Here is a 14,450-nt window from a genome sequence, read left to right as displayed (position 1 = left end):
ATCTTCCTTAGAGCACAAATTTTATAAGTGTCTAATCATGGACAAAAGGGTAAGAGGAGTAATAACAAGAGGACTCTACCTTCCTTCATAGACCTCCAACTTCAACAATACTTTGCACCGTAAAATTAATTGGAGTCTGGACTGTTTTCATTTTCCAGTAAAAAGGGAATCTGAATAAAAGTGTATTAACTTCTCTTGGTCTTGGATCTTGGTCTTGTGATTGCTAGACAGTTGTTTGGGAGGCTGTTGTCTACCCGCCAGTTATTGCAAAAGCAGGTAGCTATCCTTATTCCCTAAAAGAAATGTGTCATCATCAATCTCTGCTGTTTTCTGCAAAATTGCTATCTGTTTTACTGAGCAATTCTCCAGAAATAAAGGTTAGATATTCTTAAGCATAATTCACATTCAAGGCTATTGTTGCCCTTTTATACATGGGAAAAGTTAATGCAGTAGAGCCTCAGCCAGAACTGAAAATTCACACCAAGTCCCTAACTTTGTAGCCCTATGTAATTTCTAGATGTTAAAGAAACATACTGTACATTCCAACTCCTCTAACTTATGGTTAGCTCCTAAGTGTTATAGCTTTGTTCACACCTGTGAGCGAGTGGTAGACACATAACGATTAATTGTCACAATGCCAGAAATGCTGGCAGTCTATTCTCAGGCTGATGTTTAGCAGTGTGCCTCAGTCCTGGGCATAGTGCTGTACCTGTGGACTGTGATACAGACATGCTGTGTCTAGGATATGGTATGTGATGAGTAACCATATTTGGGTGTGTGCGTCTGATGAGGATAATGACACACTCCCTTATCACATACACTGCGGAGGCTTGTAGGTGAGCCACAGTTTAAAAAGGGAGCCCACGGAAGAGAACAGCAGTTTGTATTTGGGGTGGAGGAAAAAAACAAGCTCCCAGACTTGCATATCAGAGAAAAGTGAAAGTCCAGGTGAGTCTTACAACAGTGCTACAAGTTATACATAGTTCTTCTCTGCATTTTTTTTTTCATTAACCTGAGGCTGCATTTTTGTATAAAGAGAAAACTGATCCACTGGGTGTTTACGGAGACATGTTCTCCTGTGCAGGGAGTTTCCAGGCAAGCTTATGGAGACAAACAATGGATATATATTGTCGGATCCTAGAAATGTAGATAGATACAATGTAAAAGACTATGTTGAGGATACTTATGGTTGTGTGATTTGATGCAGGACTTTTTTTTTGTAGAAAACTATAGTTGTTAAATAAGAAAGTAAGTAAAAGCCTAGTTCGTGTTTCCATGACAACTAAGGTCTGTTGTTTGAAATCATTTGCAGCTTAGTGGATATCTCCTATGATAATAGACGTATAAGCTCATATTGATAGGGGGCAACATTTTTCACAGACACTTGAGTAAAGTACCAGTGGCACTCTACAATTATATAACATGTCTTAGTTTTTTTAATGTTTTGTTTAAAAATGTTTTTAAAAATGTCACAGACTTCATCGTAAAGAACCAGTCACCATTGGTTTGTTTAATATTGGTGACTGATAATGCTTATGCCTTATAGTAGCCGCACCAGCTACAATTGTTATTCTGCTACTTTATGTATGAATTGTTCCCCCGTACCTCTAGCTTATTTGTGCAGGCCCATCATTACCTTCTGTTCAATTGCATTGTATGATATTTATTTGTATCATGATCCCCCTCAATGAACAGCGCTGTGTAATACGGGAGACTTTTAAATAAAGGATAATAATAATAATAATCCTTAGCCAAAGGTTTCTCTCTCTTGCAGCATTTCAAGATTAGTGGCAGATGTTACCTTATCCTCCCACACCCTCATACACAGCAGAGAGAGTGCAGATTCTGTCCACAGGCTGCGTTTGGCAAAGCTTTAGGTGGGCCTAATGAGTGGGGTTAGTGTGGCCTAACATGTACAACCTCAGATATTATTCTCCAAGGGATCACCTTTAAGTCTGACCACATTCAGCTTGTGCTATACTAAGCAAAGCCATGGTGTTGCTCTACTTTTTACCTGTATATACTTTGCTACAATTTATATGGATATTATTTATAAGAGTATAAACATGTATTGCCATCACTTGTATATTATAAGACTATTATGAAAATACAGTCTTCTTTTTAGAAAAGAGAATTCAGAGAATTCTTCATTCAATTAACGTATTCTTTTGCCTTTCATCCACAGGTGTGTAGAGTTCAAGGACAAAGGATGTGGCTAAGCATTATACTTTTAGGTAAGACTTTATGCTTTGTTTTCTATCCCTCCAGGGCGGATCATTTTCTACTAATAATACATAGTTGGATTTCGTGCTTATATTGCTTACAGGAAATGGTTTACACTTTTGAGATTAGGCAATGTTTCTCACAGAACATTTTATATGATATTTAATTTATTTAATATTTATGTCCACTACTGGTTGTTTCCTCAGTCAGTTGAATTATATGTTTTTTGTTATTGTTTATTAGTATAGGTATTGTTGCCATTTATGGGTGAATTCAGAAGACCTTGGAATCCCCGCTAACATTCTTATGCAAATGTTTAAGCTCAGGCTTCTTTCTCTTGACTGTTTAATTAATGTTTTAGCTAGATCTGTCCTTTTTGGACCGTTGCCATTAAAGTGCCAGCCAGCCATAGATTATTTTCTTCAGTGCTTGTTGATTAAAGTTGATTTAATATATGAAAGTGCTGAATTGCCTCAGAAATAATTGTAAAATGGAGCCAAGCTGTCACCCATACTTGACCACCCTGATCATTTCTCTTGGTCAAAGGGAAGGCAGAATCTGATACCATCTACATATGGGTACAGGGGCGCACAGAGGATTTTTCAGGGGGGGGGGTTTCCTAGAGACCTGCCACGCATGTGCCCGCACATGCGCGGCAGCTCCGTTTCGGCTGCACTGTAGCAAACAGCAGCCGCGGCGCTGTCAAAGAAACGTCCGCGGCGGTGCTGTATACAATACAGCACCGCCACGGACGCTTCTTAGACAGCACCGCGGCTGCTGTATACTACAGTGCCGATATGTAGGGCACTTTTAGTGGAGGGGGGGGTTTGGAGACCCAGAAACCCCCCCTGCATGCGCCACCGAGGTATCGTTGTTAGACAAGACAGTACATTTACCTTTTATAAAAATATACAAGCACTGATGGATGCTGAATACAATTTTAATCAGTCTTTATTACAACAAGACTTGGGTTGCTATGAAAGTGAATGTCACAGCACTTGACCTGCTTCCCCAAGTGCAAGATAAATGCAACTCAAAATATGGATTGCGCATGCGCAGTGCAAAAATACTTTATGCAAGTTGCATTTTTAACTAGCGCAAAATCCGCAAATGGCTATCGTAACTTGTCCTATCACCAACAATGACAGCAAAACAATTAATTTAGTTTCAGCCTAGAAGATCTGACTGATACAGACATCAGTGGGAGTTAATAACTCCTAAACTATATTATTCTGGGCATTTGTGTTACTGGAAGGTGTGAGCGTTATTGGAAAAATATACTGTAGATTGCAGGTGACGGTCTTTTCATATTGCCAAACTGGAAGTACAGTATTTGTTTCAATGCTCATGAAATTGCTAAATGTGACATTATTTTTGTAAAAGTATTTCCTTTTATTACTATTATTCAGCATTTTATTAAAAGTCAACCATATGAGTTTTCGAATGATGAAAATGTGGGCAATGAAGTTCTTATTTTTTATTATAATTATTAAATATATCATTTTATATATCTACAGATAAGAAAATGACTTGTAGCAATGTAGAATCAATCTGGTGCATTGTAATAACTATTATGAAGTATCTTATACACTGGCCAATATGTCTTATCGGAGAGAGATTGTATCACATTAGTCTTGGTTTTTCTAGTATCCCAGGAGGTCTTCTGATAATTAATTGTCTTCTATTCTATTAATAATTATATTGAACTTGCTTTTATTGGATGTTTGTTATGGATTTACGCTATTGTACTAGAGCTGATGTTGAATCTTTTATAGGTTGTCTATTCCTTGTGAATGCCCAGCAAGACTGCTCCCGTGGAGCATGTTACCCTGCAGTGGGAGATCTTCTTATTGGAAGAACAAATTATTTGAGAGCTTCGTCAACCTGCGGAATGAAAGGTCTAGAATCCTACTGCACTCCCTATGGCGAGGTAGGTAGAGAGAAAGCTATGCATTTACAAGGAGGCTTTTCAAGGCTGATCTTAATTTTGTTGAGCATAACTTGACCTGCTGTTTATGGTAATGAACAGGCAAACAGAAATACATACTTACTACTAATGTTGTATATATATACCTATCAGATTAATCAGAAAATGTTTGTATGGGGCTGTTCCTAGAATCTCCCAAAAACTATTTTGCTGTTGGCTCTGTCCCAAGATTGCTGGCTAAATTATAGTTCTTATGATAATCATCACTTATTTATATGGCGCCAACATGCCCCGAAGTGTTTTGGACTAAAGCGAGTTAATGTGTGTAGTGTAAGTGACTGGACTTTGTTTGTACTCTGAAACATATGCCTTTTTCTTATACTTGAGAATCTTTTTTGTTGATTGTTCTTGATTCATTTAAAACAGTGCAGTCTAAGGGCCTGATTCATCAAGGCATGCATACTGAGTGCAAGGCGCGTTTGTATTACAATGCACATAAACCAGCTCTGCGTACTCCTGAATTCAATAAGGAATGGATCTGAAGATACTTGCGCTGATGAATTTGGGTGTAGGTCTGCTTTGCTGTTCTACACAATACGCTTCAGGGTACGTCCAATGCCTATGTGGAATATAAATGCGCAAAGGAACGTACAAAACAAACTATTTATTTAATGCAAACTGTTAATAATATAGGGCAGCACGGTGGCTTAGTGGTTAGCACTTCTGCCTCACAGCACTGGGGTCATGAGTTTGATTCCCGACCATGGCCTTATCTGTGTGGAGTTTGTATGTTCTCCCCATGTTTGCGTGGGTTTCCTCCGGGTGCTCCGGTTTCCTCCCACACTCCAAAAAACATACTAATAGGTTAATTGGCTGCTATCAAAATTGACCCTAGTCTGTGTTTCTGTCTGTGTGTGTGTGTATGTTAAGGAATTTAGACTGTAAGCTCCAATGGGGCAGGGACTGATGTGAGTGAGTTCTCTGTACAACGCTGCAGAATTAGTGGCACTATATAAATAAATTATGATGATGATGATAGACATTAATGACAAAACAGTTTAAAGAAAAAAAATTTTTTTTTATATTTTTTCCCCATGAAATATATTTATTAGGATGTCTACTGAACATAAAATATATTTTTACACTTGCTCCTAATTGCAAACACGTGCATATGAGACTGTCATCACTAGTAATCTGGACTTAGACTAGACCTGTAGCTGGAGCAAGAGATAAAGTATAAAAACAAGTAACTTTGAGATATCCAAAGCTTGAATTGGAGGTGCTCAAGTCTGGCATGCCCTTACTGTACATTGATTACAGGCAAACGCCTCGTTCCCTCCCAGAAAACACAGGCTGTAGTAAGTGTCCTTTGCTTTCTAAAATTAATTCAACTTTGCTGTGTTTAGTTGTTTATGGTCGGTTTTGGGCATGTGCAGATTAATTTTGCGTGCGATACGCACAAAAATTGCATATAAGTTCCTTGATGAATCAATCCCTAAGTATTTACATTAAAATGGCTGCATATATACTATTCTAATGTCATACTTCAGAATTGCACAATCAAAAATATACTTTTATCCTTTATGTGTTATATGTGTCAATTCTAGCATTTGTAATCTGTGCGTTGAGATTGCTCAGGTAATACAGCCTCTAATAAAGTTGAGTACTGTTGAGCTAGACTGTCTTCCTTGAAATTTTTAAATATAGCTATCTATTTTTAATGTGTAACCTTTTGTATAGTTGCATAACTTACACTTGATAAAGATTTAATATGGGTTGTATGACTAGGGGATTGGTTTTCAGACCTCTTTACAAATAGGACTGGACATTTCACAAAAAATAGCTCAAAGGACACTGCCCCTTGCACAGAGTTACAAGGGAGTAATGGCAGACTTATTTTGTAAAACGCGTCTGGTCTATTCAGTTAACGTGATTGCCTTGTGTTTCAGTTGGCAAGCTAAATTAAAAACGGAACTTAAAAAGTCTGTAAAGCAAGGCTGCTCCAAACAGTAGACTATTATTGCCTTAATGACATTGAACTTTTAATGCTTTTGTTTCCAGATTGCTTAGCTTAAAGGTACATAGCCAGGCATCATGATTTGTTGGGGGGTCAAAAATGAAAATGCTGATTTTATATAGCTCTGTAAAAGAACGGAAATATTGGTTTTAGAAAGAGGTTAAATAGTCATACTTCAGTTATTGCTTCACATAAGGTAACAACTTATATCTGGACAATAACACCTTCATATATTGCATTCTTTCAGCAGACTAATCCAATTTTGGGTATTTTAACAAAAGGAGAAAAGGTTGTTCTAAGCATTTGTTGATATTGCTGCACACTCTTATTGACATTTTTAATTCATTTATTAATCGATGGGTATCTGCAAGTGAACTCATAATAAAAATAGGGTTTTGGTGAAAGGACAAACGTGAGATATTGGTAATAACATTTTTTTTTGCTAAGCTAGATCTTGCTGCGTCATTCTTTATTTAATATAAAAACCAGTTTGACATGTTATTGGGATTATTTTTCTCCATTTAGCATTCTGGGGGTAAATGTATCAAGCTGCGAGTTTCCGGCAGGTTTGAAAAGTGGAGATGTTGCCTATAGCAACCAATCAGAATCTAGCTATCATTTTGTAGAATGTACTAGATAAATGATAGCTAGAATCTGATTGGTTGTTATAGGCAACATCTCCACTTTGCAAACCTGCAGCTTGATACATCTACCCCCTGCTACGGGGAAATGCAATGCACAGGACCTAAAGTTATCTAGATCTAATGATTGCCTTGCAGTCTCATAAATATTGGACCCACATTGTACATGGGGATGATAAATTTGAAGGAGAATAAGAACATCTTATCCTTTGCTACATGAGCTTATTATTCCATATCAGTCACCTTATAATCATTGGCTGCATACTTGGGGGGTCTGTCTTGCTGCTTACTATAGAAGGTGGAGACAATATTCCAATACATTTTGATTTTTAACAAGGTGTATTTAAGCTAGGATAAGATTAGACCCTGCTTGCTATCATCACACTAGATATATCTAGGTTTTATTAAGTCTATTTATTGTATCCTCAGAATCAATTTTGTTTGCTGTTAAGAGTTATGTTTCTCATTATATTTTAAAATTAAAGTTTTGACCTATTTCATTGCAAGTTTTGCTGACTATTTTCTTCAAACTGTGTTGTCTATAAATAGAGTTAGTGGGTTTTAATCATTTGAATACATTACTTAAGTTTAGGACTCTACTCATCTATAAATGGTCAATAATCTCTTGGCATGTAGCCACTTGGCCCTGCATGTGCAGTTCAGTTTTGTAACAGACACAGAGGTCAATGTTTGCCACACAAGCCCACGTCCTCCATGTGTGCTGTCTGGATACTGTGCCAAAATATATTGTATGGAAGGGTGCTGTTTTGCAAGCTGCAGCAGACTCAGCAGACATTGTTCCAGTTTCAAGTTTCTCTAATCATCTACACTTACTGGAAACATCCAGGGTTGGCGCTACCTTTAGGCAATTTTCCAAGGGTGCCAATGGTTATGGGGCACCGAAAGCACTGAATGAGTGACTTAATGTCACTTATCCAGTGCTTTTAACACTCCTGCGGTGATCCCACATGGACCACTGGCCGTTAACATAAAGGAGAAAAAGCCAACAGGCTACTTTTCCATGTCCGTGTTATGCTTGTAGTGTGAAGATGGCGATAGCAACTGAGGGCAAACTCATTATCCATTTACACATGTATTGTAACAAATATTACCCAGTTGCACATATTGGACCTCATTTAAAGTCGGACGGAAAGTCCTTCTAAGAAGTGTAGGAGTGGGAGTGTGCCGCAGCTTGGTAGGGTATCACGAGTGGCAAGTAACCCCAGTTGTGTCCCACTCTTAATACCCTATCGAGCTGCAAGCAGCTTCTGCAGCTAGCTAACCGCTTGCGCCACCTAATTCCTGACGCACAGCTTTAGCCCTTTTTTGACATGTGTTGCGTCTGCGCCTCACTGCGACTAGGATGTATTTACATGGTCATGCCTTCACAATTCTGCATTCCGCCCATTCTCTCGAAGTGAGTCACAAGCTGTTGCAAGTGTTAATTGCGGCCAAGATGCAGGCGGATATGGTGCTTGCTGCACATGCATGATAGTGTTTTTTTGTTGGATGCACCTTAAACGGACTTTGCGTCCGACTCTAAATGAGGTCCATTATGTGCGTTTTGCAAATACCATAGGTCTGGTTTCTGTCTTATGAGTTAGCAAACGACTATGCCAGGCTCTCCAGGTGTTGTGAGACTTCAAGACCCAGCTTGCTTTACCAGTAGATAGCAGGCAATAGCTGGCAGGGCATCCTGGGATTTATAGTTTCACAAAACCTGGAGAGCCGCAGGTTGGCCAGGCCTGGGCTTAGATCACTTAATTTCTTTATTTCTTTTTGTTTTAGTTTTTTATAATAGATTTTGTGTTCATTTTATATGATAGACCTACTTTAAAGCACAAACCGACCTACCACATGTTCCATAACATGAAAAAGAAGATGAGATTATTCTGCACGCACATATTAATGCTCTATAACGTCTGTTTTATAAAACTCCCTTCTCATGAGAAGCTGCAAGTTGAAAGCTTACACACGCCTGAGGCCTAGGGTTGGGCTTGAAAATGCTTGATGTTATTTTCTAATCAGAGCCAATAAATACTTAACCCAATATTTGCTTGTTTTATAAAATGTCATGTTACTACACATCGAACTGAGTAATGTAGTAACAGAGCATGATTTTGATATCAAACATATTTTATCTGTTTTAGTAATTTGCATTGTAATACTGCATGGCTGCTTTCAGTATGTGAAACCACCAAAAGTATTAATTTGCTCCTGTAGCATGCCAAAATTGCAGAGAATGCACAGTTCATGGAGAATTATAACATTTTATTTTACTTTTTTATTAATTGTATTTATTTTATTCCTCTTTTATGTTCTTTTTGCGTCTCTTGTTTTACCAACTGCCTATTTCCCTGCAGGAAAATAATAAAAAAGGGTTTGTATTTTTGTTAGTTTGTTTGAAAGAGGGTTAGGATCATATGGGATGCACAGTCACTAAATTAGGATATATTCCTCATCGACATCATTGTTTAAGGCACCACAAAACTCTGCAGCGCTAGATACTCAGATTGACAAATCATATAAAATACAAATATATACATAAAACAGAACAAATACATAGGGGGGGGGGGTGTGACAAAATAGGTTCAGACATGAGACAGAGGCTAGAGAGTGCCCTACATGTGACAGCTTACATTCTAAGCCAGTTGATCCCAAACTTTTTCAGCTCAAGGCACCCTTAGGGTCTCCATAATTTTTTCAAGGCACCCCTAAGCCAAAATAATTACCAAGTATTCCCCCGCCTTGCTTACCACTGGCCTTGGCTGAGGCACCCCTGTGAGATCGCAGAGGCACCCGAGGTAGCCTAGGCGCACAGTTTGGGAACCCATAGTCTAGGCTCTAGAGGATATTAAAGGACAATACTTAGGACATGGTCATCTCCAAATATGGCTCTGATTGTACAGTAGCTGGAAGTGTAAAAGTAAATGTTGATGTTACAAAACTGACAGCGCCACATATACTAAAAGTGTTTGCAAAAAAGATGTTTATTTTAAACTGTTAAAAAGATAAAATATAGGAAAAATTAAAGCATATGTAACATTTACTTGACACACTGAGCGCCTTATTTAACGTGAGGAGCAAATCCAGCTAAAGGGTACATTGTGAGCAAATACGTTTTTTTCCATGCTGTATGCCTGCTTTTGAATATAGCGCACAAGTACTGGGCAACTTTATTTTTACAATGCAATTCAGAGTTACGATAAGATGCGCTTCCTCCAAACTCTTAGTCTATTCACATATGTTAAATTTGCCCTCCGCCCTAGAGAACAACATGGTTATAACAAGGTGTAAACTTCTAGCTAAGTGTAAATGAGGCAGTGGAGGTACCCTGCAAACTACTCTACTGTTTTGCGATAGGCCTCTGCAAACCATAAAAGTGCCAAAGATTTGGTATAGGTGGAAAAAGCTCAAAAGGCACAAAGTTCAACCTCCTACCAATTTCATTAAAGTATTTTATTTGTTTTCCTAAAATACATCTCGGTTTAGCCTAATCTATGGCATAAATTTATACCAAGAGTGATTGACTATGGAGACTTTATTATATGCTGTACTTTTGGGTGTTTGAGGGTTTTCTTTATATTAAGCAAATAATGGTAAGTAATGCAATTCTCAACCGAAGTGCATCTGGAAGGTGGAAAGTGCATATCATTAAAACTATAAAGTGAGACCCAAACTCTGCTAGCTCTAAGCGAGCTAAGGAGAAATGTTTTGCACAGTAGAACTGTGTCTGCACCTTTCTGCAAAGCAAGGAAAACATTTAAAAATGTGCTTGCTCCACATCTAGATCTCATTTAGATTATCTCACTCCACATAATGAAATCTAATTTTTCCTCTACTATGGTGCAGCTTCTCAGCAAGTAACACCCACACTCTGCCCACCCCCATAAGCCACTGCAATGTTCTGCTCCTCTGCCATTACCTCCATATTGTTCCTATGTGCTTTGGTGGATATCGGTGTGTACCTATGCAAAGAGAGGCTTAAAGCACCGAAGAGGATTTTGAGCTGCACCTTGGCCTTTTTGTGCTTTGTAACTGTCCTCCACTAAGATTTGAATTTCCTGAACTTCTGTGTTGGTTATTGATGTAACATAGTTACAATGTAAATGATGGGAACAATATAAAAAAAGAGATAAATAGCATTACATAGTGATCAATTAAAAATCAAGAACATTTTGTCAGGGATACATTTTTGAAAGGAATGTGCTTTGAAAACCAAGGACATTAGGAATAAAGGCATTTCAATTGTATTGTTAACACTGCCAATGCTACAAGAAGTAATTGTGTTTAGAAGGGAACGTACTATTGAAACAAAGATGTTGTGAAACATTTGGATGAGCTTTAGTATATGTGACAACTAAAACTTACAATGTCAAAATATAACTGCACATATTTTTATGGGTTGTCGACAATCAGAGGACTAGTTAGGCTCTTCTGTATCTTTTACAAAATACATTGCTTTATCTTTGTGGCTTCCTTGTGTGTTATTCAGACATTTGTTTGTATTATCAGGCAGAGCTCTTTTATTTTATGTTACCCTTGTATATCCTTCAGAGTTTAATTGCAAGAGCCCCAATCTGTGTAAGACAAGTGTGATACCTCCTTCTCTGGGCCCCACTGATGGCCAGCTGAGCTCCTTTGGTGGCCTCCTGAGCTGCTGCCACAACTTTAGGTTTCATGTCTCCACCTTCTACTATCTCTCCGTATTCCAACCATACCACACCAATGGAAGAGCACAAACATGCAACAAATGGTTGCTTTAACCTTGGTTACTGATGTATAGCACTATCTAATATGTCGGCACTTTATAATAATAATTTTAATAGAATGGCTAATAAAAATAATATGTGAGAAGTTTGTATGTTCTCCCCGTGTTTGCGTGGGTTTCCTCCGGGTGCTCCGGTTTCCTCCCACACTCCAAAAGCATACTACTAGGTTAATTGGCTGCTAACAAATTGACCCTAGTCTCTCTCTGTCTGTGTGTCTGTATCTTAGGGAATTTAGACTGTAAGCTCCAATGGGGCAGGGACTGATGTGATTGAGTTCTCTGTACAGCGCTGCGGAATTAGTGGCGCTATATAAATGAATGGTGGTGATGATGATGATGAAAAACGGGCATCAGGTCATCCTCAAAGAAAGACTATTTACAAAGGTTAAGGCACACATCTGCATCTGTAATATTGGAGACTAACCAAATGGAACACACCAGGGGATCAATTATTAAAAGCATAAAGCAGGTGGATGTTCCAGTTGGCCTCCATTTGTGATTGTGATCTTGTACAAGAAATATGAGCAATGCACTTTAAAAGCAGTACTAGGGGCAGAAAACCATTTGGTTCCCTATTTCTTTGAAGAATGAATATCATGAACCTAGGAAAAAATTCAGTTTGACTACAGGTATATAAAACAAGGTGACCGTGGAATATGCTTGAAGACAGCCTTATTGTCAAAACGCCAAAACACAATCAAAGAAGTCATGTAGGCAAAGCCATCTATTCCAAATTTAGCAACAAATGCCCAGAGTCAGCAATGAGGTTGTGTGTCTTGATATAAATATACTGACATATGATATGTCCATAGTTGTGATGCTTGGCAATTCTTGGAAAGGATATGGTATTTTAATAATTCATCAGTTTATTGGCCTGGTAGGAGTTGGTTTCTACCTGTCACCAGCTGTCAGCAATATCAAGGCCTTGTGAATCACAGATGTGTTTGATTACTTTTGCTCATGTTATTTAGCTGGGATGTGACTTGAACCAGAGGAAACTGAAGACATATGGGGTTAGACGATCTGCTCTTTGCAACCATATGACTCTTAACTTGGAGTTATGGTCTCAATTTGGAGGGCAAATTGTAAACTACATAATTAGGTAGACGGTAGGTGGGTAACATTTTGTTGGTGAAGCCACGGTGTGTGATTACTTGGAGCAATGATCATAGCTATTTCCATACAGGAGATTAGTTCTACAACCGAGCACCATATGTAAACACGTAGTTATTCCTCCTATAACCCTTGACCCAGATGCTATCACCATAGTCATGACAATTGGCCTTACAATTACTATTTTTATGTGAAGTATAAAAAGCATGAATGCCACATTTCACTGGATCTGCAAAATGGCTCTTCTGGTGATGTCCAATGAACAGTTTTGGATACCTACTTAGTAGGCAATCCCTACAATGACATATGGGAGACCAAGTTCCTTATAACCACTAGTCCAAGATGTAAGGTCTTCAATTCAGATAGGCGCTTTTCTTTTCTTCTATTACACTGTTGAATCCTTGAAATGTGTACAATGATTGCAAAACTAAGGTTCAGAGACTTTTATGAAAGTGGCATGTTCTACATTGCAGATTGATGCTTGTTGGATCTGTGAGAGTATTAATGTTATTTTAATGTAAGAATATAATCAATCTATTTTATAGGAATCAACTTAGTACTACATCATTTTACAAAAGATTCTGCTGAATATCAAACCGAATCCAAACAGTAATGCTTATTAATACCATTCAGGAGGGACGTAAATGATTGCATTTTATCTTTAACTTTCGTTTTCAAAAGCAATAGCGTCAAGATTTGGTGCAATTCTATTATAAATAAGCTTTTATTACATACTGTGTTATCCATGATTCTGCCACACAATAAATGTAATGCATAGTGACTGTCTTTGTAATATAATTTCTAGTTAATATTGCAGCCCCTTAAATTTCTATGTCGTAAAGCTGGACATATATGCTGCGATATTGGCAGTGATATTGGGCAGTTGACCAAATGTCACAGAGGATATGGCTAAAAAAACAAGACTACTGTGTAAAACTATCCAATTGAAATTGATTGCACAGGGGATGGAGGCAAGCAAAGCCACAAACTTTAATAGTGGAGGAGAAGGGTCTCCAGAGAAGTGATATGCTCAAACTCATACGGAATATTGGAGTGTCAGACACACCTCTATTTGAAACAAAGGTCATATATCCACATTTACTTTTTAATACTGTTCTTACCTATTACTTTTTTAGGGTATATTTTTGTCAACTACCGGGATACTGTTTATAACATGTCAACTTCCTGATAGCCCTCTAGTATCATTATCCGATTTATGAAAACTAACAATCCCAGAGAGATGAAGAGTATTATTGATCTTCAGCAATGTTCATTTGTTCAAGACAAAGCATAGAGACCTATTTAGGTATTGTGGAAATATATCCTATTTTTTTAATCCCTGTTTATCACAGCGATAAAATGTCAGTTATTGCCACGATTTAACAAAAAATATATTGCAGAAGAAGCTGAGCGATACCCAGCTGACCTGTCAATACTGCCTGGAGCGATAAGGGTTAACTTACTGCTTCTCTGAGTCAGTCTTTGTTGCTGCTTTGCGCATGCTGAGCTACATTTGGGCTTTGAGTTCTAAAAAAAAATAAGAATAGTTTAAAAATAGATAAAATGTATTTAAAAAATATCTTAAAAAATTTATACATTAGAAATGTTTTATTCAAATAATAAAGCATTTCTTAAATGGTTTTGTTCTGTGTTTTCCATCAGTTTGTTTAATAGGGTTCGCTATAAAAATACTTAGCAATGCTATTGCCGGTGTTTACTATTTTCCTATATTGGGTGATGTTATAACGATCTTCTCAC

At 37.8% G+C, this 14,450-nt stretch overlaps 1 protein-coding gene across 1 annotated transcript in view; it reads left to right on the top strand.

Annotated features, from left to right (window-relative positions):
• Positions 1-786: 786 nt before the first annotated feature.
• LAMB3 (laminin subunit beta 3) overlaps positions 787-14,450 on the top strand; it is a 76,078-nt gene continuing 62,414 nt past the window's right edge. The window contains exons 1-3 of the mRNA XM_075196220.1: positions 787-948; positions 2,186-2,234; positions 3,999-4,153. Coding sequence (XP_075052321.1) covers positions 2,210-2,234; positions 3,999-4,153 — 180 coding nt within the window. The 5' untranslated portion in view covers positions 787-948; positions 2,186-2,209. The remainder of the gene's footprint in view (positions 949-2,185; positions 2,235-3,998; positions 4,154-14,450) is intronic.

This window comes from Mixophyes fleayi, chromosome 2 (assembly GCF_038048845.1).
Source record: "Mixophyes fleayi isolate aMixFle1 chromosome 2, aMixFle1.hap1, whole genome shotgun sequence".
Taxonomy (NCBI): domain Eukaryota; kingdom Metazoa; phylum Chordata; class Amphibia; order Anura; family Limnodynastidae; genus Mixophyes; species Mixophyes fleayi.
The sequence above is the reverse complement of the archived record's forward strand: the minus strand, read 5'-3'. Positions and strand labels throughout refer to the sequence as shown.